This window comes from Dama dama, chromosome 32 (assembly GCF_033118175.1).
Source record: "Dama dama isolate Ldn47 chromosome 32, ASM3311817v1, whole genome shotgun sequence".
In the NCBI taxonomy this organism is placed as follows: Eukaryota; Metazoa; Chordata; class Mammalia; order Artiodactyla; family Cervidae; genus Dama; species Dama dama.
In genome coordinates, this window is record NC_083712.1 from 25,768,789 (window position 1) to 25,793,076 (window position 24,288).

Genomic DNA, 24,288 nt, shown 5'->3' on the forward strand with positions numbered 1-24,288 from the left:
AAAATGTTAATATAAAAGCTCCATTTCTTGATTTTATAAATAACCATATCTTAATGGTTTAAGAACTGATATTATATTACATAATAAAATTGATTATCAAAAAAAAATTGATTATCATAGAAATCCTAGAAAGAGAATGAAATGTTAAGGATTCAAGAAATGGTAACTTCAGAGCAGTAAAGGATAAATGAATACATATTTCAGTAAGTACTGGGAAGACATATGCTATGATATCAGTCAGGAAAGTGAACCTATATCTACATACATTGCAGTGGAAGTTCTGGATGGTCAAGGATTAAAAGAAGTTTTTTGCTCTTCTGTTTGTTTGTATAAAAGTGTATCAAACAGGATATAAAAGGTAGGTATTTACCAGTATGTAGGTTTATTGAAATGAAGAGTTAGCAGGTAATGGGCTTGGGTGAATTAAGTAACATTTTGTTAAGATTCCTGCATAAATGTTTATTTTTAGTTATGTAACAATATTACATCTCCACCCCATCTCCACTTTCCAGAATGGGTGGGAACAGAAGCCTAGGTTCTTGTCTGCCCTATGGACGCTGCCTTTGCCCAGGTTAGGCCCTTCACATCTGTGAATTTTGCCTTGCTATGGAGGGCCACTGAGAGGATTTATTAACTGTCTGGCTGCACTGGGTCTTAGTTGCCGTCTGTGGGATCTTAAGTTCCCTGCCCAGGGATGGAACCTGGGTCCCCCGCATTGGGAGCCTGGAGTCTTAGCTGCTAGACCACCTGGGAAGCCTAAGTATTTTTACAACACAGTATTTTAGTCATTTTAGAAGTGAGAATTATCAAGTATTAATACAAATACGAGTTGTTTAACCATGGAAAGCTACCATAGAAAAGGAGAGCCCTTTTCCTGTTTGTTTGGGTTTTTTTTAACTTAAAGAATATTGAATGTATTTTCCCACTGGTTTTTGGGACATGAATACTGAGGTTTCTTTATTTTCCTTCTAGAAATCACTGTTTTCTTCTAAAAAAATTAGAGAAAGTAGTCACCATCTATAAAATGGTCTCAGGTTTGTCACCACAGAATGTAGACACTGTAGGGAATGCCTGTGAGAATAAAGAAATATTTATTTTTTTTAGTTTCTTATGACTTTATTTTTTCAGATTTACATTTGATTATTTAGACTACTCATTTTAAGAAGTTAAGCAGCTTGCTTTCCTCTTTTTCCAATTCTGTTTGATATTTAAAGTGGCCGAGACATTGGGAATGGTTCCAAGATGGAACAGTTTTTCTGTATAAAATAGAGTGATTCCCAGGGCACTCTGACAGAAAGTGAGCAGTCACTTAGCCTCATAGATGGATTTGGAGTATTATCATGTACTTCTTAAAAAACAATTTTTTAAAACCATATTACTACTTGAAGGGGAAAAAGAAACAACAAAGCCTGTATCTGATAGAAAACAGAATAGTATAGTCAAGAGTATTATACTCGGGGCTTCCCTGGTGGCTGAGTGGTAAAGAATCCGCCCGGCCAGTGAAGGAGACACAGGTTCGATCCCTGGTCCGGGAAGATCCCACATGCCACGCAGCAGCTAAGCCCGTGCACCACAACCCCAGAGCCAGGGCTCTGCAACAAAAGAAGCACCACAATGAGAAGCCTGCGCATCAACAAAGACCCAACATAGCCAAAAATAAAAATAAATAAGAGTATTTTATGAAGAGTATAAAACTCTCGAATCATTTTGCTATACACCTGAAACTAACACAACATTGTAAATCAACTATAGTTCAAAATAAAGTAGGAAAAAAAAAATTCTTTTTTTCAAGTATAGTATTCTTAGCAGTGCATTTAAAGATCAGGGGTTAAATGTGAGTCGATTCTCACTGTATATGTGGCGATTTATCAGGGATTAGGAAATGACTCATGTACAGTCTAAGTCTTGGTAACGCACCAGGCCATCAGCAGGGAGAGGAGAGCAAGTTGATAGGAAACATATAGGAAGAGGGAAAGGCATTAACAGTTCGGTCATTTGTGTGTGTGAGTGTTTGCAGCCAGTCTGAGTCAGAGCCTCCGGTCAGGCTACTTGTCACAGCAGGTTTCTGTACCACTTTACCTGGAAAATCAGAAACCATGAAGTCAGCATTATTTTTCACACAGTTTTCCATGTTTCTGGATTGGTCAGTCCATCTGCTTTATACCCCTCATTCTCTGCCCCATATACATCCTTTTAAGTCAGAACTAAAGCCATCATCTGTGGTTCTAGTTCCAGACATACAGATATCCGATTAATCCCCGTTCTCATCCATATGCTTTTCTTTATAAACGTAGCCGAAACACTCTTCTGTGGCTTCTTTAGTGTTTAGGGAACCCGGATGGTGTTGGTTAGGAAAATGAAGGTCACGTGTTTTCCTACCTATATCCATTCCTTTTGCAGTTGAAAAGGGCAGACAGAAGAGTCCCCGAAGTCTGTGCATCCAGACCCAGACATCCCCAGATGTGCTGTCCTCTGAAAAAGCACTTGAGTTGGCTCAGTATAAAAGCAAATGTGCGAAGCAAAGTGGAATTATCCTGCAGCTCAAGCAGCTTCTTTCCCTGGGCAACACCAAGTTTGAGGCATTGACAGTCGTGGCTCAACACCTGCTGTCTGAGGTAAGGACACAGACCCTCTAAACAGCCTTCTTACTAAGGCGGGGGCGGGGGGGTGGACGGATGTGCAGTGCCCACGCTCCTATCTTGTGAGTATCTTTAAGTGAATGATCAGTAAGATTGGGGCTTCCCAGGTGGCGCCAGTGAAGAACCTGCCTATTTGCAGGAGACATAAACAGACCGGGGTTCAATCCCAGGGTCAGGAAGACCCCCTGGAGAAGGGCATAGCAACCTACTCCAGTATTCTTGCCTGGAGAATCCCATGGACAGAGGAGCCTGGCGGGCTATAGTCCACGGGGTCACGAAGAGTTGGAGACGACTGAAGCAACTTAGTATGCACCCAATTATGCTTTTGTCAACTCACCTGATACCTAGAGTCATTGTAGAGTCTAGATTTCCAGAAATCTGGGCTTGAAACATTTCTGAGCTCTTCTCTTTCTCCTCTGGAGTCTCTTAGACCCACAACAGTGAAAACATAATTGCCTGTTCAACTACTATACACCTCTAGGCTATATTAGCACTGCTGATAAAAAAAAAATTCATCAGCTGATCTAAGAAAGAAACGAAATTTTATTTGAGCCAAACTGAGGATTTTAACCTGGGAAGAGCATCTCAGAAAGCTCCGAGGACTATTCCATCCCCTTGGAAGTCGTGTGCATGGTTTTTGAGACACGCTTGACAGTTTACACAATCCAGGTCTGCAAGAACAAAGTGGTAGGTCATGTGAGCCCTCACAGGCTCTCAGGGAATGTTATCTTTGAGGAGTTGTCTTGCTGACGCTAGAATGGTGCTCTTTATAAAGGCTGAGCAGGTATTTCTGCTGATGGGGGAGGTCTGGCCGATGCATAATGCAGATACGCAGCGCACAGTGGAGGGAGAAGGAAGGCCAAAAGACCAAGAACATTTTATGTTTAAACTTTTCTTGCCTTGCCGTACAATAGGACTTTTATTTCCCAACATTAACTTTTTCTTTTCACTTCATGTTTTATCGAACTATGTGTAGCTTTCCATATCACACAGTGAGCTTAATAGTTTGAAAATGAGAATGACTGTAGGTCAAATTTTTGAGATAACTCTCAGTGTTGGTGAAAGGATTCTTCAGAATTTTCATCCATTCCTAAGATAGTGTGTGGTACAACAAACATGAAACAGATTTTCTTTGCTTACTGACTCTTCCCCTGATAAGGATGTCAGTTCAGGAACTAGTTAAAATTCATTGAGAAAACCAAGTTTCTATGAACATATGTTACTGGCATAGCATCAGAAAGTTAATTATTTAAGGGGAAATACTGGGATGAGAATGTAACTTGAGCTCTTTAGGTATTTTTAAATCACTGTTTTAAAGACAAGGATACAGGACATCTCAGGAGGAAAACTGTTCAGTTTGCCTGTTCTGTAGTTCAGTTCAATCCAACAAATCTACACTCCTTTCTTAGGCTACTCTGATGTGATCGTATGTCTAGGGTAGGGGAGACAGAGGAGAATGAGACTTATTCTGTGCCTTTGACAAGCTTCCAGGCTAGTAGACAGTTTAGATCAGTATTTGGTAAACATTTTACAGCTTTGTTCATATATATATATATATATTTTTTTTTTTAAGGACTTCCGTGGTGGTCCAGTGGTTAAGACACTGCTTCCAATGCAGGGGGCATGGGTTCCATCCCTTGTTAGGGAACTAAGATCCCACAGTGCAGCCTCTATATATGTGCTGCACTCTATCTATATATACACACACACACTCTCTCTATATATATGTATATATACACACACACATATATATACACACATACATTATATATTTATGCATATATGTCTATATATACTCTATGTGTCTGCATATATATATATATACACACATCTTTCACTGAAGAACACATCTTCAGCTCTAAGAATTAAATAAGCTGTTCAAAATTTGTATCCATTGTAACCAGCGATGGGAGAGCATGAATTCTGATTTCTGGTTCTATGCACTTTTTACTTACCACTCTTTTTTTGAGATGGAGATGTAGACATTTATCTAGTTTTAAATTACAGTGTGTGTATATATATATATACACATACATCTTTTTTTGAGATGGAGATGTAGACATTTATCTAGTTTTAAATTACAGTAGCGTACAGTATTTTTATGGTTTTTGGTGTCTGTGCCTAAATATTTATTTGCACAAATTTTTCCCATTAGAGTTGTCCTTCAGGAACATTATGCTACTGATTTGAACAATAAAATGTTACACAAGTAGAATAAGGAATATGGACCCACTAAAATGTAGTGAGTAATAGGAAATTGCCTTTGTGGTAAATATGGAATGATTAGACACTCAGAACATATCTATATGTCTCATTTCTAAGTGTCCTGTAAAAAAGTTAAAACAATACTTTCAGGTATTTCATAAATACTCTTTTAAAAAAAACAGCTTAGGCTTATATTCTATATGTCTCTCTATCAGTTGTCTTCCTGTGAGCGCAAAAGGGTAGATATTTTAGTCATTATTATAAGATTTGGGAACAGAGCTAAATTCTTTCTCAAGGCAACTTAGCAAATCAGTAAGAGATACACACTAGAAAAAAAAATCCTATTGTTTCCCTTCTATGATACCCATGGCATTCAGCTACTATAGTATTTCATATATTTCTTATCATGCTGACAGAACCACTGTGGTATAATCAAGACATATGATAGTTTTCTCTTCTTAGCGGGTGAAGAAGCAGTTCTAAGAATTAAATAAGCTGTTCAAAATTTGTATCCACTGTAACCAGCGATGGGAGAGCATGAATTCTGATTTCTGGTTCCATGCACTTTTTACTTTGCTACTCAATATTCTATGCTATTAGACAAAAATTTTTAAAAGTATAGGTTAAATTCTGTTTCATCTAATGGAAATCTGTTATTGTTTTTAGAATCTTTACTTAACAGTACCCCATGGTTTTGAGTTAAAACTCCTTCATCTTCAGTATTTTTGTTTTTCTTTATTATGTAAGAAGGGAATTCGAGAGTTGGTTTATATAACCAAGTAAGCTAAATTGGAAAGTACATAATTATTAAATGTAGGGAACAATTTGTCTGTTTAGAGATAAGCCAATTATTTACTATATCTAGCCTAACAACCCCACGTTCAACTCTTCTGGCTCCTTTGTCTCCCACATGAAGGCAATCAAGTCTGATGAGTTAGTTCTCATCCCACTGTTTCTCCCTTTCCTTCATCCTCTTTTCCATTTCTCCTGATGCCAACCTTGTTCAAGCCCTGGATAAACTATCTGCTAGATTATGATAGTAACTTGTTAACCAGTCTTCAGGCTTGCACTCCTTCCCCTATAATCCATCTCAAGCAATGCTAGTAGATTGATTTTTCCAAAGCACTCCTTCAGTGCTTCTCGACTGTCTATATGGCTGACCTTCCCAATATGGTAGCCACTAGCTTGAAGACACCATTGAGCATTTAAAGCTTGTTATTGTTCAGTCGCTAAATCATGTCTGACTCTTTGCAACCCCAGGGACTGCACCACACCAGTCCCCTCTGTCTTCCACTATCTCCCAGAGCTTGCTGAAATTCATGTCCATTGAGTCAGTGATGCCATCCAACCATCTCATCCTCTGTCGTCCCCTCCTCCTGCCCTCAATGTTTTCCCAGCATCAGGGTCTTTTCCAAGGAGTCAGCTCCTTCTCATCAGGTGGCCAAAGTATTGGAGCTTCAGCATCAGTCCTTCCAGTGAATACTCAGGGGTGATTTCTTTTAGGATTGACTGGTTTGGTCTTGTTTGATTTGAAGTGTAGCCTGGCTGAATTGAGATATGCAGTCAGTGTAAAATACACCTGGATTTTGAAGACCATATGAAATATCTCATTAATAATTTTTCTATTGACTGTATGTTGAATTGATAATTTGGATATACTGGGTTAAATAAAATATATTGTCAAATTTTAGTTTAACTTTTAAACTTAAAAAATGTGGCTACTAGGAAATTAAAACTGCCTCCATGGCTCACATACTTCTTTTGAATGACTCCAGTATGTAATGGGGAATATAAAATTCTCTCTATAATTTGGCAGAAGCTGCCCATTGCAGTCCTCCCTCACTGCCTGTGTGCTCCCGCTGTATCATCAGGAAGGTAGAGGAGAAACAGGAAGGGATTAACATTTGTTGAGTATTTACTAAGACCCATTCTCACTTATTAATAAGATCCTCTCCAAAAACACAAGTTGGAGTTTATAAGTAAGAAAATTGAGCCATAGAGCTGTTAAGTAACTTGACTATCATCAGAGAGCTGATAAGAGGGGGACCAGGACTTGAACCAAAGACTAGGTCTCTATGAACTCAAAATCCCCTACAGGGACTTCCCTGGTGGTCCTGTGGCTAAGACTCTGAGCTACAATGCAGGCCGACTGGTATACTGAAACTGAAGTTCCAATACTTTGGCCACCTGATGCAAATGGTCAGGGAACTAGATCCTGTGTGCCACAACTAAGACCCAGCACAGTCAAACGAATAAGTAGTTGTTTTTTTTGTTTTTTTAAAGAAAAGAGAGGGAAAACCATGTCCATCACCTTGTTCAAATCCTCTACAAACTTCCTGCCCTTTTTCATCCTTTGTTCAACACCATTAGTGGGTTACCACCCTTCTCCCTAATACCTGTGTGTTCAGATCTTTCTTGCAGTAGCATCCCATTGCTACCTGGATTTACTTTACCTGGATTCGTTATACAAATTGCCAAAGTTAAAAATGCAAATTCAGTAATGAGGCGGCCCTGCTTTCTGCGCCCCTCGGTGAGCAAAGGCACAGGAGTGCCTGTGGGGTGGACGACAGGAGTCTCCCCTCACGTGTGTTCTCAGTCCCTCCGTACCCCACATGGCATGCCCCTGCCACGCTCCATGTGGTCCTGGCGTTTCAAGATACTTTCCTCCCACATGACTTGGCCCCTAAACACAAGCCAAACATTCTGTCAGTTGCTCAGCTGTAGAAGGATTAGATCCAGTAACAGAGAAAACATTTCACTGGGTCGGGCATCCTGAGAGATGCTTTCATCCACAGCAGGGCAGACCCAGTGAGCTTCATGGCTTCCTGTACTGTCCGTGAATTTCATCTGACATCCAATTTGTAAGGTTCTAATGCCCATATATTGTGACTCCATTGAATTTCTTAAAATTCAGCTCAAAGACATTCTTTTATGAAGACTTTCCTGGTCCTTCTAGTTCTGGGATTTTTGTTATTTGTTTTTTAATTTAAAAAAAATTTTAATTGAACTATAATTGCTTTACAATGTTGTGTTAGTTCTGCTCTACACTGTGAATCAGCCGTATGTATACATGTACGCCTTTCCTCTTGAGCCTGCCCCCACCCCAGCCCTCATCCCACCCCTCTAAGTCATCACAGCACCATAGCTCTGTTTTACCTACTCTCTGGATTCTAGGAGCGCGTACATTTCCCTGGCACACTCTACTTATTCTTGTTGTTCAGTTGCAAAGTCATGTCTTGACTCTTTGCGACCCCATGGACTGCATCACACCAGGCCTCCCTCTCCCTCACTATCTCCTGGAGTTCACCCAAGTTCATGTCCATTGACTCAGTGATACAATCCAACCATCTAAGCCTCTGCTGCCCTCTTCTTTTACCTTCAACCTTTCCCAGCATCAGAGTCTTTTCCAATGAATCGGCTGTTTACATCACCATTTTGCAGCTGTTTGTACAGTAAAGCATCTGCCTACAGTGGGGGAGAGCTGGGTTCGATCCCTGGGTTGGGAAGATCCTCTGGAGAAGGAAATGGCACCCCACTCCAGTACTCTTGCCTGGAAAATCCCATGGATGGAGGAGCGTGGTAGGCTACAGCCCATGGGGTTGCAAAGAGTCAGACATGACTGAGCAACTTCACTTTACTTTTTAAGATAGGCAGCTCACTGAGAGCAGAATCTGTGTCTGCTGCTTTCTTAGGGAACCACCCAGCTGCCATGGCAGTGCCTCATACATAATAGACACGGTGGTGCTACTGATAAAGAACCCGCCTGCCAATGCAGGAGACACGGGTTTGATCCCTGGGTCAGGAAGATGCCCTTGGAGGAGGAAATAGCAACCCACTTCACTATTTCTGCCTGGAGAATCCCACGGACAGAGGAACCTGGCAGGCTACAGTCCATAGGGTCACACAGAGTGGAACACAACTGAAGGGGCTTAGCAGGCAGGCCTGTGTATCTGAATGAACAAATAGGGCAATAAAGAGGGTGGAATCCCAGATGTAAGGTGAACTTATAAAGTCTTGACGTAAATGTTCTTTGCTCTTTTCTAGCTCTTTATAATCAATCAGCAAATATTTACTGATTGCCTAATGTGTGCAGGGCACTGTTAAAAATATAGTTGGGAAGGAAAGATACAACAAAGGGGGAAATTAAGCACTTTTTCCCCCCAAATTTTTACTTAACCTTTTGGTTCTCTTATGCCCATTATAGAAGTATTGCTAAGTTTTTCTAAATAGTTTCAGAGCATTGAATTATATGTAAAAGTGGTTGGAAGCCTAGAACTATCACTTATCCATTTGTTGCAAGTCTATTTAATGACTATGACTTTACCACTTTGGTAGTAGACATCATTCATTAGATATCATCATCATTTCCCCTGGAGGAGGGCATGGTAACCCACTCCAGTATTCTTGCCTGGAAAACCCCACGGACGAGGAGCCTGGCAGGCCCCAGTCCGTGCGGTCGCAGAGTCAGATACAACTTAGCAACTAGACAACTACAGCAATCATTCATTACAGAGTAGAAGTTCTAATGCTTGTCTAATGAATCTGGTAGCCAATACCACACTTTCTGTTTCTCAAAGGACACACTGTTTTAGTTTTAGTTTGGTCTGACTCTTGGTTTATCCTTGCATAGCTGTTAAGTGTTCTGTGCATGCAGGCCAAGTGAAGGACAGTTTCTCCATAGAAGTTTCCAGGTACCCACCCCCCCCACCCCCAAACTTCTGACCAGTTATGCAGTGTGCCTCCAATATTTTTGAAAGTGGAATCTAATGCAAAATGGCACCTAAACAAAGGTGAATTTTGAATGACACTAGGACTGTAAAAGTAAAAATGTCTCAGACCCAGAAAAGTGGACACAATTCATTGTGTAGTAGTGGGGATGGAGGAGGTCAGAGAGAGCCTCCATCTGAGCCATCAGACCTGACTCTTTGCTGCAAAGTCCCTTGTGCTGTTGACTGCTCCCAAGCTAGCAAATCAAGGCTCACCGATGGGCCGACAGCCAGAGACTAAGTGCCTGTGTCCCGGGGACTCCTGATTAAATTATGGTGAGTTCATGTTTTTTCTCCCCCTTGGAGCACTTCATATCTTTAATGCATGAGCATAAAAGCACTTTTTTTCCAACCAGATTCCCACCTCCCTCTCCACCCCCCCACCACATTGTGTGAAATTCTGCATGTTACAACACAAAGAGAATTAAATAATCTTGTTATCTGGACCATAAAGGTCTAAGACAGAAACACTGATATAGGAGCAGCTAAACAAAAAGAAACAGGCAATCAATATCTAAGTGACAAAATGCATTTTGTCATCTACAAAGGGTAAATGTCTTAAAGGGCAAGCTCCCAGGGGAGTCAGATAGAAACTAACACTGAACATATGCTTATCATGATACGGGTGCTGGGGTCGACGTTTCACATTGGATCAAAAACCCTTGGTTCTTCCATTATCCAGTACCCTGGTCCCCCGTATGAGGTCATCTGCCTTGAATTACGGGGCCTGGATGTTTTAGTTCTACATGGGCCCCAATCTTCTTTCAGACATTGTTCCCATGTCTTCAATTTTTTCCCTTATTTTCCCCAGCATCTGGAATGGTACTTGGTTAATTGGCACTGAGTAATAACTTGCCAACCAATTCAGAAGGATGAATGTCCTGTCTAGGCATGTGGGGGAAGGGAGTGGTATCTGTGATTGACTGTTAGTCTTCCCTAAGGCTTATAAAATGGGTCAATTACAGAAGACCAGGCATTCCAGCTTGTGGAGATGGGACATGCATGACAAACCTGACTTAGAGGAGGAGTGGATCATCTAAACAGGAGCTGGGTGAGTGAGGTTCATGGAAGGTTTTTTTTCTTTTTTTTTTTTTTTAGTGAAACAACTAAAGTGTTTACTAGAAAAAGAGTACCTTTGGATAGACACATGGGAGGGCTCAGAAAGACAGCGGCCTGTGGAAGTTTATTCTTTATGCAGTCAATGGAGGACTCTCATTGAGCAAGGACACTTATACGCACCAAGAATATGGGATGAAAATCTACTAATCCTCTGCAAAACAGTGTGGAGGAAGGCTTTCCATAGTTCAGGATGGGATTGGCAAGGATCAGGATTAGAATGAAGGCAGTATTAATAGAAAAAGTGCAATGGATTCAAGACACATTGGGAAGAAAGAACAGACTGACTTTGGTGCAGCCCATTAAAGAAGAGTCCAAAATGACTTCATGAATTTTCCTGTTACTATCACTGGGATTGCCAGAGGTTGGAAGATACCGATGACTTCTGGGCATTGTTTTCTTAATGTGGACCATTTTTAAAGTCTTTATTGAATGTGTTACAATATTGTTTCTGTTTTATGTTTTGGTGTTTTGGCTGAGAGGCATCTGGGATCTTAGCTTCCCAACCAGGGATCAAACACGTACCCCCTACAATGGAAGGCCAAGTCTTAAACCACTGGACCACCAGGGAGATCCCAGCTTCTGGGCATTGAGGCAGGTTGAGTGCAGTAGAGTTGGGGGAAATATCCGTATGGGTACAGTCAGCCCTTGGTATCTGCGGGGTTGGTTCCCGGACAGTCCTCCCCTCAAACACCCCCCAACAACAGATGCCAGAATCCATGGACACCCAGGTCCCTCATATAAAATGATGTAGTACAGCTGGTCCTCGGTACTCACAGGTTCCACATCAAGGATCCAACCAACCTCGGATTTTAACTGTACTGAAATTACTTGTCCCCAAGGCCCCTTTAATAAGCAAAAAGATTGCATGGTAGGATTGCATTGTGATAGGATGTGAAAATTTTCGCAAAATTATTCCTGGAAATTTTATACCAACTTAATTTTGTAGTATAGATATTTTTATTCATGCTTCTACCCACTTCATCCAGCTTGATTTCCCTCAAACTTTGATTTCTACATCAGGAAACTCATTACTTGTTCACGAAAAAACCTTGGACTCACTAAATTGTGTTTTCAGAACAACCTAATACTTCATTTTAAAAATCAAGCATTTAGAATACCATTAAGGCCAAAATGTACTCATTTGTGCTTAAATTCCAGTCACCGTTAAATGTCTATAACAGTGCTAGTGTATCGTTAACTTCCCTAGCTTTTTAGTGAGAAACTACTACACAGTAAAGGGGAAAAAAAATCATAAAATAGATCTGATCGCCAACTCTCAAATCAGCAGGTCACACTTCTTAAAATGCCAGTGGACCATGCTGTAAGCATTCAAGCTAATTTTTCTGGGAAAAAGCATTCATTTTACAATGTCATGTTAAATTCTAAGTCACAACACGCCATTCATCCCCTCTTTCATAACTCACTTAGCACAAAGATTTTGAAGAACAAATTTCCTTTTTCTATTAGCAAGAATAATCATCTAATGACCTCAGTTAGAGAAGGGAATAAAAAAGGCACACACATCTAAAAATAACTCCATTATCCACTGCAGAGGAGCTTGGTATTTCTTTTCACTGATATTTAAGTAAGTGGCAATCGATCAGCCTAAGGTCTGGCTCTGGTTTCTTATAAATGAAGGGCTGTGGCTTTAAGTAATCGCGGGCTGCCGGTGCCAAAGGCAGAAGCTGCAGCATCAGCTCCTGGGAGGAGAGGCGTCCGGAGCCCACACGCCAACCTGCAGGACGTGAGTAAGGCCGGGCAGGACCAATGGCGCTCCTCCTGGCGGAGCTTTGAATGTAGACGGACCGGCCCGGTGGGTGGCGTGGCCACCTGTGCGCTTCTCGGAGGCGCTGGGGGGTGGGGGGAGTTGGAGACAGAAGCTGGAAAATGGGCTGCTCCGGCAGCAAAATGTGCCTGTATCCTCCATGTGCGGCAACAAGGGTAATTCGGATTTGTTTCTAGCGGTTTTCTGGAAGAATGTCAGGGAGTCAGGCAGAGGTTGTCTGATCTTAGCAGGGGGAAATGCTCTGAATGACAAGCAACTCTTCCCCTGCAAAGGCTGGTCCCGTGATCTCGGTCCGCAGCGCGGACATCTAGCCTGGCAAGGCGGCAGGGAGCTGGATCCTGGGCGGTCCCAGCGGGGGCATTTCCAGAGAGCTGTGAATTCTGCCTTCTCCTTCCTTAAGGCGCTAGTGGGAGGGAGTCTGCCTGTTAAGAAACTGTATCTCATTGCCGTGTTCGTACAAGGATGTGTGTCTGTGTGCTTGCTATGAGTTGCTGGTAACTTGGAAATTGTTCTCTTTTGCAAGACTGATCATTGCTTTCTTTTTGGATTCTGAAAGAGCAACCTGGTTTTCTTTGACATGTTTCTCTAACATCTTAGAGAGTGGGTCGGATATAGCATCATCCTTAGAAAATAATGTGGAGCAGAGTAAAATTAATTTCATTGTGTGTTTAAAGTGTTATTATTATTATTATTTTGACCAGAGGTTTACAACAGACTTGTGTGTCTTCCTTTTAGAAGTAAAGGAGTGTCCTCGTCCTGAGGAAAGTTTTGTATTTGCAAACATAGGACAAAGTGCATGGAAGTACATATGTTTAGAACATTAAATATTTATCTTTCACTGATGAGGCCTCCATTGCCCTTGGAGGAGGAGAGTGCATTACGTCTGAAGTACAGTATGCATCAGCAGAAAGGTTCTGGGATTGCCAATGGAGCGTGGCTCAAAGTCAATATTTTTAAAACGGGCCATTCAGTGCCTCCAACGCAAGTTTCGCCAGAAACCTGAGAAAATAACAGACTTTTTGCAATGTGAATTTCCTTAACAACTAAGGGACATCTGTGTTTTTTTAACAACACAAACTGTTTAGCCTAAATGATTCATATCTTGGCTTCTCAATTCTGAGTCTTGTTTTCCTGGTGATAACGAGCGTGTGTGCTTTACTGAAAAGGGACCCTCTTAAAAACATTAGTAACTTGATGTGTGTTTTCCACAGCGAGAGGAAGCACTGAAACAAAACAAAACCCTATCTCAAGAACTTGTCAACCTCCGGGGAGAGCTAGGTAAGAGCTTTTTTTTTTTCTTTGAAGTTCCAGGGTTAAGGGGGACATTGGCCAAGCTGGTTTTCCTCTCTGCGTGGTGCTGGAGTCGCACCCTGGCTGTGTTAGCCCCTCACTCTGGTGTCTGTGCAAACACTTCCTATCGACGTTTCTGTTGAATCTTGGCAGCTCGACCTCAAGTTCACCGAATTCCGGGCACTGATCTGACTATGCCGAGCAGAGTTTCTGATGACCAAACCATTTGTCTTCCTGAAAAGAGAGGGGCAGACCGGCTTTTGCAATTGTGTGAATTCCTGTTAAATAATTCCATCAGGTTTTGTTTATTTATATTTTTTTCCTGAACCATTTTTCATGTTAAAGAGTGGTGAGACAGTATCACACTTCCTTGAGGGTGGTCTGTGAGGAGAGAGCATGATGTTGTGAGAAGGTACATCCTGGGCTAATCTTCCCATCCGACTGGCGGTAAGGACCCAGTTCCACCGGGCGCCAGGTGCCTCTCAGGTCTGCGGCCCTCGCCATCCCCCTAGGGCCCCCAGTCCCCAGGCCGAACTGTCTTCTAGTTCTTTCCTGGAGGAGTCCTAGGTTCACGAGACAAGCAGTACTGCCTTTCCTGCCCGAGCCCGCGTGCTGGAGTGGGCCGACTGCCGTGCGAGCCCCGTCCCCTGCAGCTCTAGACAGTCTGCTGGCTGCAGCCACTTCAGACTTTGCTGGAATCATTCACTGAAAGATGCATTCCTGGCCTTTTGCGGTTTTCCGTGTGTGTGTGTAGGTACGTGTATAAATAATGCAAAGGCAACAGCCAGCGATGAAAACGGCATTCAGTCTAGTTCCGGGAGAGATGGCTCCTTTTTCTGTGGACAGCGTCAGAGTTTAAACAGTGTCAATATAATTTGCTGGCACTTGAACATGCTTAAGTTCGCCCCCACCCTGCCTTCCCACCACACCCGGTCAAAGATCCAGGAGCCGTGAATGCGGGGTGAAGCCTTGCCTCTGTATTCCTCTTGTCTTTTCACCTCCCGATGCAGAGCGGCACCGGACCCCTGGCTCACCCTGATGCCCAGCCTGCAGCATCATTTTCTCCTGACCTTAGGAAGGGAGGACTGTTTATGGAAGAGTAATTGTAAGACAGATGGGACTTCAGGACCCCAAAGACTTGAGAGTTCTAGGAAAACAGTTCAAGGAAACCACAGATAAGAAACAACCCAGCTCCCGGAGACGCTTGAGGCTCTCTGCCAGGTCAATGAATGTGACTGCTGCCCTTTTGATTATCCAGGCGGCCAACTTAACTTGCTTTTGTCTGTGCCTTAAATCATGTAATGGATATAGGGTCAGCAGATCAGGAAGGAGGGCTTTTGTGTGCATTTCAGGGTTCGCTCTAACCCAGCAGAGGTGGAGAGGAGCCTCCCTGTGGGTTCACGTTTCAGCCTCCCCCTGCAAGACGAGGGAGACACACCAAGGGAACAGTGTTCTCATTCAGTCACTTTGAATGGGGGAGTCCTCTTTTCACCCTTCAGTGGGTGGCACGATTCCGTGCTCCCAGTGGACCCAGGTACTCAGCACCTCCAGTCAGTCACTTAGCCCGACAGGAAGTAGCTGTGGCCGTTGGCACCCACTCTCCATCTGTGATAAGGACCCAGTGCCCTCGTGTGGCTTTCCTGCTGCTTTTGGAGTGTTGGGAGGCATGGTTGGCAGGTCTGTATTATCCGGTCACCCAAGGCTGGCCTCTCAGGAAGTGTGGCAATACTGCTGGTGAATCAGATCAAACTGCTCAAGTACCAGCGCAGAGCATCTGGGGGAGGGTTTTGGTTCCATGAGGGGAGCGGAGAGAAGCCTGTAAATCTTCCTTCTGATGAAACAGTCCAGGAAGAATGCTTTCAAAGCTGCCAGTTTAACTGAGGGTAGCATGAGCTGCAAGAGAAAGAAGTTAACATAGCAAAGATTACCGCTCAGTTTTAACATGTCAGTTCAGTTCAGTTCAGTCGCTCAGTCGTGTCCGACTCTTTGCGACCCCATGAAACGCAGCACGCCAGGCCTCCCTGTCCATCACCACCTGCTGGAGTCCACCCAAACCCATGTCCATTGAGTTGGTGATGCCATCCAACCATCTCATCCTCTGTCGTCCCCTTCTCCTCCTGCCCTCAATCTTTCCCAGCATCAGGGTCTTTTCAAATGAGTCAGCTCTTCACATCAGGTGGTCAAAGAATTGAAGTTTCAGCTTCAACATCAGTCCTTCCAATAAACACCCAGGACTGATTTCCTGGTTAGATTTCCTCGCAGTCCAAGGGACTCTCAAGAGTCTTCTCCAACACCATAGTTCAAAAGCATCAATTCTTCGGCGTTCAGCTTCCTTTATAGTCCAACTCTCACATCCATACATAACTACTGGAAAAACCATAGCCTTGACTAGACGGACCTTTGTTGACAAAGTAATGTCTCTGCTTTTTAATATGCTGTCTAGGTTGGTCATAACTTTCCTTCCAAGGAGTAAGCGTCTTTTAATTTTATGGCTGCAGTCACCATCTGCAGTGGTTTTGGAGCCCCAAAAATTAAAGTCAGCCACTGTTTCCCCATCTATTTGCCATGAAGAGATGGGACCAGATGCCATGATCTTAGTTTTCTGAAAGTTGAACTTTAAGTCAACTTTTTCACTTTCCTCTTTCACGTTCATCAAGACGCTGTTTACTTCACTTTCTGCCATAAGGGTGGTATCATCTGCATATCAGAGTTTATTGATATTTTTCCCGGCAATCTTGATTCCAGCTTGTGCTTCCTCCAGCCCAGCGTTTCTCATGATGTACTCTGCATATAAGTTACATAAGCAGGGTGACAGTATACAGCCTTGACGTACTCCTTTTCCTATTAGGAACCAGTCTGTTGTTCTGTGTCCAATTCTAACTGTTGATTCCTCACCTGCATACAGGTTTCTCAAGAGCCAGGTCAGGTGGTCTGGTATTCCCATCTCCTTCAGAATTTTCCACAATTTATTGTGATCCACACAGTCAAAGGCTTTGGCATAGTCAATAAAGCAGAAATAGATGTTTTTCTGGAACTCTCTTGCTTTTTCAATGATCCATCAGATGTTGGCAATTTGATCTCTGGTTCCTCTGCCTTTTCTAAAACCAGCTTGAACATCTGGAAGTTCACGGTTTACATATTGCTGAAGCCTGGCTTGGAGAATTTTGAGCATTAACATGTCAGGCAGTGGTATGAAGTGGCTAGACTGTGTGGTCATACTCTCCACGTTCAGATCTTTGGTAGTTGGATGACCTCGGGTGGGGGAGACATAGCACACGTCCTCTGTCCCAATTTCTTTCTCTGTAAAATGGCAGTAACCTTTGTCTGCCTTTTTAAGGGCAGCCACGAGGACTGCATGAGGTAACTTGTTGCAGAGTGACTACCACCAAGTGTTATGGAAAAATCTGAATGAACTTCTTGGCGAGCCCAATAAATAGTAAGATGTGTGCAACTGATAGCTGTGTAGTAACCTATTAGCTGTTTTATGAGAGACTATACTGCAGACTAACCTATATAACCCCATGGACTGCAGCCTGATAGGCTCCTCTATCCATGGGGATTCTCCAGGCAAGAATACTGGAGTGAGTTTCCATGTCCTCCTCCAGGGGATCTTCCCAACCCAGGGATCGAGCCTATATCTCCTGCTTTGCAGGCAGATTATTTACCCACTGAGCCACCTGGGAAGCCCATACTGCAGAAGAGAATAGTAATTCAGCTAAATATTATTGGAAATCCCTTAGGACAGGCTATTTTTTTTCTCTTGACTTTCAAATGGAAAAAGGAGATGTGATGGATCCCTTCCCAATACATTACAAGTGCTTGGTATACACTTTGCCATTTTGCCTCCTGGTCTTCATATGCTAATGTTTAATGACAATGGATCTTCTAATTAGGTGAACAGAGCCTAATTTCATTCACCCCTTAAATAATATCTTTTAAGGCTGTTATGGTCAGCTGTTTTCCTATCCATTCCCACGGTTTCAACTACAACCTGTAGGGTGATAACTCGGATTTATTTTTCTAGTCTTCTCCTTCCCAAGCTGCAGATAACACTTTTCCCAGTGAAGAGCTGCCTCTAGAAAAGTCAGTCTAGTGTAATCAGACTTCCTGACTCCCAGCCTCGCTTTGTGAATATTCTGTAGTGTCTCCTTGTTCAAACCTCCGTCTGTTCATCACCTTCTTCTGTGGGCTGTTATTCACTTACCACCCAAGCTACCAACTAAGGTCATGATCCTTTTTCTCCATCCTCCACACAATACCCATCTGTGTTCTAAATGTTGTTCAGACTGGCCATTCCTGACTGTCCTGATTTAAGCCCCATAATTTCTCACCTGCAGTGTATCCCAGTGGTCACCCAGCAGATCACCTTGCCTCCAGGCCTGCTTCTCTCTTCTCCAAATGCTACCGGGACTAGACTTGTAATAAGTCTCATGTGTGTCGTCTAGCAGACACTTTTAGCAAACATAAGTAGACCTCCATTTTAGTTTGGGGATGAAGTCCAAACATACTAAAGCCAACATGTGTGATGTGATCGTACATTTCTGGTGCAGTTCATGGTGTCTGACTCTCATTCCCCTCTGCACACCTCCTTTTCTCTCCCTGGGTCCCAGCCACAAGCTCATTCACACCTCTTTTGTGCTTTTTTGCATGCATGCCAAGTCATTTCAGTCGTGTCCGACTCTTTGCACCCCTGTGGACTGTAGCCCACCAGGCTCCTCTGTACAAGGGATTCTCCAGGCAAGAATACTGGAGTGGGGTGTCTTGCCTTTCTCAAAGGGTTCTTCCCGACCCAGGGAAAGAACACATCTCTTCATATCTCCGGTATTGGCAGGCGGGTTCTTTACCACAGGTGCCACCTGGGAAGCCCTGGTGCTTCTTGGGCACACACCATCCTCTCTGAAAGGCTCTCTTCTATCTTCCCACTATCCTTCTGTGTCCCCAGTCTCCTCCTTCTCATTACTATTTTTAAAGTCCCAGCTAAAATATTTTGTCTTCAATTGAGTTTCACCCAACTCTTTCAAACACATGAATTGCATCTCCTACTATACTCTTCAAGGTACCTCTTAAGGGTATTTATTTATAGACCGCATAGTCCAGAGCTGTGAGCACCTCAAGGGCAAGGTAAGTGTGTCCTTCATCTGTGTGGCTCTACCAGTTAGTATCTTGTGCCTGGCACTTAGTACTTCTGATGCTTAGTACACTGACTCAGAGAATGAATGAACGACTTCATTGCTGGGGATGAGAGCTAAGGAAAGTGGGTTTTATCCTTATCATATGCTAATACTTAATGGTTTCTGTACACAGATCTCTTCCTATAAACTGTTAAAGATAAGTAATAATGTAAGATGAGTTGCAATTCTCTTGGAAACATTTTACATTATGCCTGACAATCCCAGTTAATCAGGTCATTCTGAAAATGTCAGCTCTTGAAATAAATTACAGTTCAATTTAATGGTCTACATAATCCACAGCAAACATTTGGCCCCTGAGATAGGGAATAAATGTGTCATTCTGATTCTTTCCAGGGTCATGTTGGTGTAGTGGGGAGCCATAATTATGATCCTCTGCGGTTCCTATTGTTTTATTAACCTTAATGAATGGAATCACATTTTTAATCTAAATCAGTAAAGGTTAGTTTGTATTTCACAATTACTCTTTAGCCATCAGAAATAATAGCTAACTCACATTTTGCCCTGATTGTTTTTATGTCATGATACAAATGAGATTTTAACCCTTATATTCAGCAAAGATTCCTGGCTTCTTATAATAATGGCATAAAAGATAGTTGACTTTGCCTTCTGTGTGTAAAAATGATAGGTTTGGCAACAGCATTTATTGAGTGCCTGCTCTTTCCTAACATCAGTGTTCAGCTCTAGGTCTACTGGTTTGCATTTTTTTTTTTTTTTTTTTGGTTTGCATTTTATAGAAAGAAAAAAAGGGAGAAAGGAAGAAATTGAGGTTTAACAGTTATGTAACTTTCTTAAGGTCGGTATTAAAAAGCAAAGCCCCTGGATAAAAACCCAGGATGACTAGACCACCAAACACTTGTTGATCACAAAAAAGAAACCATGGTGCAACCAAATATTTGAAAGATTGGGAAATCATTGGCTATAAACCACCAGTTTGCATTGATCATTACTTTTGGAATCTTTTTATTCAAGTCAAGAGTTCAAGAAGTATTATTAGATGAAAAAATCTTTTTATGTACTAGGGAAAAGTGACTTGGCTCTGCCTGAAGCACTATACACATTGTCTAATCAATGCTTAACTGTGCCTGTGAACTTGAATATCCCTCACACCTTTATGGAATGTGTTAATTCTTTCACTGGTTTTGTGTACAGTTCAGTTCAGTCACTCAGTTCTACCTGACTCTTTGCGACCCCATGGACTGCAGCACACCAGGTCTCCCTGTCCATCACCAGCTCCCGGAGTTTACCGAAATCCATGTCCATCGAGTCGGTGATGCCATCCAACCATCTCATCCTCTGTCGTCCCCTTCTCCTCCTGCCCTCAATCTTTCCCAGCATCAGGGTTTTTTCCAATGAGTCAGCTCTTCGCTGACATGGTTTTGTGTACAGTCATGGTTTAACAAGGTTGTATATTTAGAATAATTTTAAAACTCTTTGATAGTTAAGTCACTTTAGAGTTGCAGAATTCCAGAAGTAATTTTTGAAGTGGGCTTTAATGAAAAATCTATTAATATATATAGTGAAAACCAACTGCATGCCAAAACAGAATTCTTTTTTAAAAATTTATTTAATTGAAGGATAATTACCATATTGTGTTGGTTTTTGCCATACATCAACATGGATCAGCCATGAGTATACTTATGTCTCCTCCCTCATGAGCCTCCCTCCCACCTTCCACCCCATCCCACTCCTTTAGATGGTTACAGGGCCCCAGTTTGAGTTCCCTGGGTCATACTTCAAATTCCCACTGGCTCTCTATTTTACATATGTTAGTGTATGGTTCCATGCTCCTCTCCATTCGTCCCATCCTCTCCTTCCTACCCGCCTCCCTGTGTCCATAAATCTGTTCCCTGTGTCTGCATCTCCACTGCTACCCTGCGAATAGTTTCATCAGTACCATCTTTCTAGGTTCTATATATATGCGTTAACATACAATATTTGTTTTTCTCTTTCTGACTTACTTCACTCTGTATAATAGGCTCTAGGTTCCTCCACCTCATTAGCATTGACTCAAATGCATTCCTTTTTATGGCCGAGTATTATTCCATTGTGTATATGTACCACAGCTTCTTTATCCACGCATCTGCCAATAGACATCTAAGTTGCTTCCATGTCCTAGCTATTGTGTATAGTGCTGCAGTGAACATTGGGGTACATGTGTCTTTTTAAATTTCGGTTTCCTGAGGGTATATGCCCAGTAGTGGGATTGTTGCATCATATGGTGGTTTTATTCCTTGTTTTTTAAGGAATCTCCATACTGTCTTCCATAATGGCTATAGCAATTTTCATTCCTACCAACAGTGCACAAGGGTTCCCTTTTCTCCACGTTCTCTCCAGAATTTATTGTTTGTGGGTTTTTTTGATGGTGGCCATTCTGACAGATGGGAGGTTGTAGTTTTTGTAGTTTTGATTTGCATTTCTCTAAGAATGAGAGATCCAAAACAGAAATCTTTATCTCACTGAGTTGGTTGAAGATGGAGTGGATTCTGTCTCATACTTGGCTTGCTCTTTTTCTATCCGCATCTGTCTGTCCTAAACTTAGACTTGGTTGGCTGTCTGAGTAAATGAAACATTATGTCCTTTCACCTGTAACAATGCACAATATTTACCAAGCATGTCTGTTCTGAAAGCCTCTTGAGTCTTCTTCCTTGTCCTGGTCTTTTTCCTCACTTGTCCTTGTTTAGTTCTGATATGTCTGGTTTTTCCTGATTTAAATCATTTGTCTGAAATAGTGGTTCTCACACTTCACTGTGTAATAAAATAGGCCAGGTTAAAAAGCATATTCCCAGTTCTGACTTGGGTGACTTGGGATGGAGGAGTCTGTGATGATCATTCCAGTGATTTGATGCAAGTGCTCCCTGGACCACACTCTGACAGCGCTCTAGCTTCCAGGATGTTGTTTATTTAATGTAAAATATATGTAAGACTTAAGTGAGCACAGTAAGAGAATAATACCAGAGAGCGCCAACTGAACCGAGTTCATTCTCATACTTAGGCTTCTAAATAATTTGCGGATCAGTAACTTTGACCTGCCCCTTTGAACTTTGACCCCTGAAAATGAATCATCAGGGAGGACAGGCGGAATAGTATGGGACTCACCTTTTTATTGACATTTATGTTAACTTGTTCTTTTATTAGAATAAAAGAACCTTTATTCTTTTGATTGAAGTGTGATTTCCTTAAAGTCTTAACTCACTTGCCTCGGGCCTGAAGCTTGGAACATTTATGCTGGTTGTATTCAGCCAGACTTTTGACTCAGATCCACTTTTCAAGTCTAAAATGTTTTGATTGGTGCATGGAATGTTTGCTGGTGTGATGATGAGAGCATCTGTTTTGCAGCGTGTTGTTGGCCAGTGAGTCAGTTGAAAAACAGCAGAGCCTTTTCAAACGTTTATTGGCAGGGAGAGCCTCAGGCTCCATGGAGGCCCAGCTGGCATCTCTCTACTAAGATCTATGACTGGGCCAGACCTTCATCCTGCATGCAAATCAGATTTCGTCAGGACTAATCAGTGTGGGGTGGGGGGTGGGGGGAATACTGTTTTTTGTTTTTTTTTTTAATCTACCCTACCTTGCAGACCCTCTTGCTTCCACTAGAGAATTAAGCCCTTTTCCTCTGAGGTGTCCATTGTATGAATGAATGAACTTCTCTTTTAATGCATTTCAAGTTGAGAAAATAGCCACTGTGATCAGATTCCCTGTTCTGTGCTGCAGGACCTACATTGAAAAGGGCTTGAGTTCTAGACCCAGTCTTGCCATTCCCTCTCTGCTCTAGTAGAGTGAGATTTCAGATAATGTCTGTGTTATTAACTCAAGACATGGTTATATTACCTGAAATAAGTGTGAAAGCGCTTGGTAAAAAATAAACTGAGTTTTAAAGGGAAGGTGGTATTATGTATGGGAGAATGGATTTGATGGTGCAGGCAGTTTGTGAAAGGACATTCGTAGTAAGTTGTGTGTGATTCTCGGAAGCCTTTTGAAATCAGTTCTTGTCAATTCATATCATTCCAAGAGCAATCTGAAAGCTCTTCTTAACTAATTTTGAAATTTAGAGACAGACCTTTGTCTCTCCCACATAGCTACCAGATATCTTAGTCTTGTGAAAAAGCAGTGCCTTTGGAGAGCAAAACCTGGGGCTTTCGTGAATAGATGATCTTTCTGCAGACAGTCTGTGAAGACTCACTCTACACATTAGAGCGCTCCTTCACTCTGTCCTCACCAGACTCTAAGGTTAGCAGAGCAGGGGGTGTTTAGTACTGCCTGGCACATCAGGGAACCGATCTGCAGAAAACTGGACATGCTGGTTGTTGGTGGGGTAGGTCCCTGTCCTTCTGTAGTTTTGTGGACACCAGCCTCTCCACTAAGTAGCATGTTACTTTTTAAAAAGGGCTGCTTGGTAATCTCCAATTTTAAGCAGATTAAACCCTAGTTTAAGAGAGTTACCATCATTGTCACTTGTCCTAGAAAGGGTATCATGAGCAGATTTCCCTTCAAAGAATAATGCAATGAAATAATCGTGCTACTATGACAGAAGGCTGTGTCCCCATTGATGGTTCTGGGGCTGGGGTACAGGGAAGTAGGTTAAGATAAATGTTTCCCTTCTTTTTATACTCACATGGCAGTGTATTATACATTCTGTTCTACACCTTGTTTTCTGCTTGGCATTTCTTAAAGATCAGTACACAACAAACTTCTCAGTCCTTTTTTAAACAGCGGTGAAATTATTTTATTTTTTGAGAATTAGTCCATTATATTATAATGGAATAATTAATTCAACCAATTTCTTCATGGTGGTCATTCGGTTATTTGTCATGCTTTGCTCTTATTAAAAAAATGCTCTAGTAAAGAGCCTCGTATGTCCCTCATTTTGTAGGTGTGGGAGTATGTCAGTAAAATAAATTCTTATTACTGAAATTTCTGGGTCAGAGGAATATGTAGAAAAAAATGTCAGACAAGCCCAAACTGAGGGACATTCTGTAAAATGCCTGACTCTTCAAACTTGTCAAGGTGATGAAAGGCAGGGAAAGACACATTCACAGACTGGAGAAGATGAAGGAGATGTGATGGGTAAATGCAGTGCGCTGTCTGGGGTTGGAGCTGTTATAGCCACGCTTTCCGGGAAACAAACTCACTCAGAAGGACAATACAGATAGTGGAGTGCAGTTTATTACACCGGCGGGCCCAAGGCAGAGTCTCCTCTTAGCCAAGGACCCCGACCAGCATTTGTGAAAATCTTTTTATACCCAATGTGTACGTGTCCAAACCCACCACCCCAAATCCCTTGAGGCTTACAAAGG

The 24,288-nt window shown here is 42.2% G+C and overlaps 1 protein-coding gene across 5 annotated transcripts in view; it reads left to right on the forward strand.

Annotated features, from left to right (window-relative positions):
* The window catches only part of MTUS1 (microtubule associated scaffold protein 1), a 177,540-nt gene that overhangs the window by 135,529 nt on the left and 17,723 nt on the right, over positions 1-24,288 (forward strand). For all 5 annotated transcript variants that reach the window (XM_061134843.1, XM_061134842.1, XM_061134844.1 and 2 more), the window contains 2 exons: positions 2,401-2,615; positions 13,727-13,793. In XM_061134843.1, coding sequence (XP_060990826.1) covers positions 2,401-2,615; positions 13,727-13,793 — 282 coding nt within the window. The remainder of the gene's footprint in view (positions 1-2,400; positions 2,616-13,726; positions 13,794-24,288) is intronic.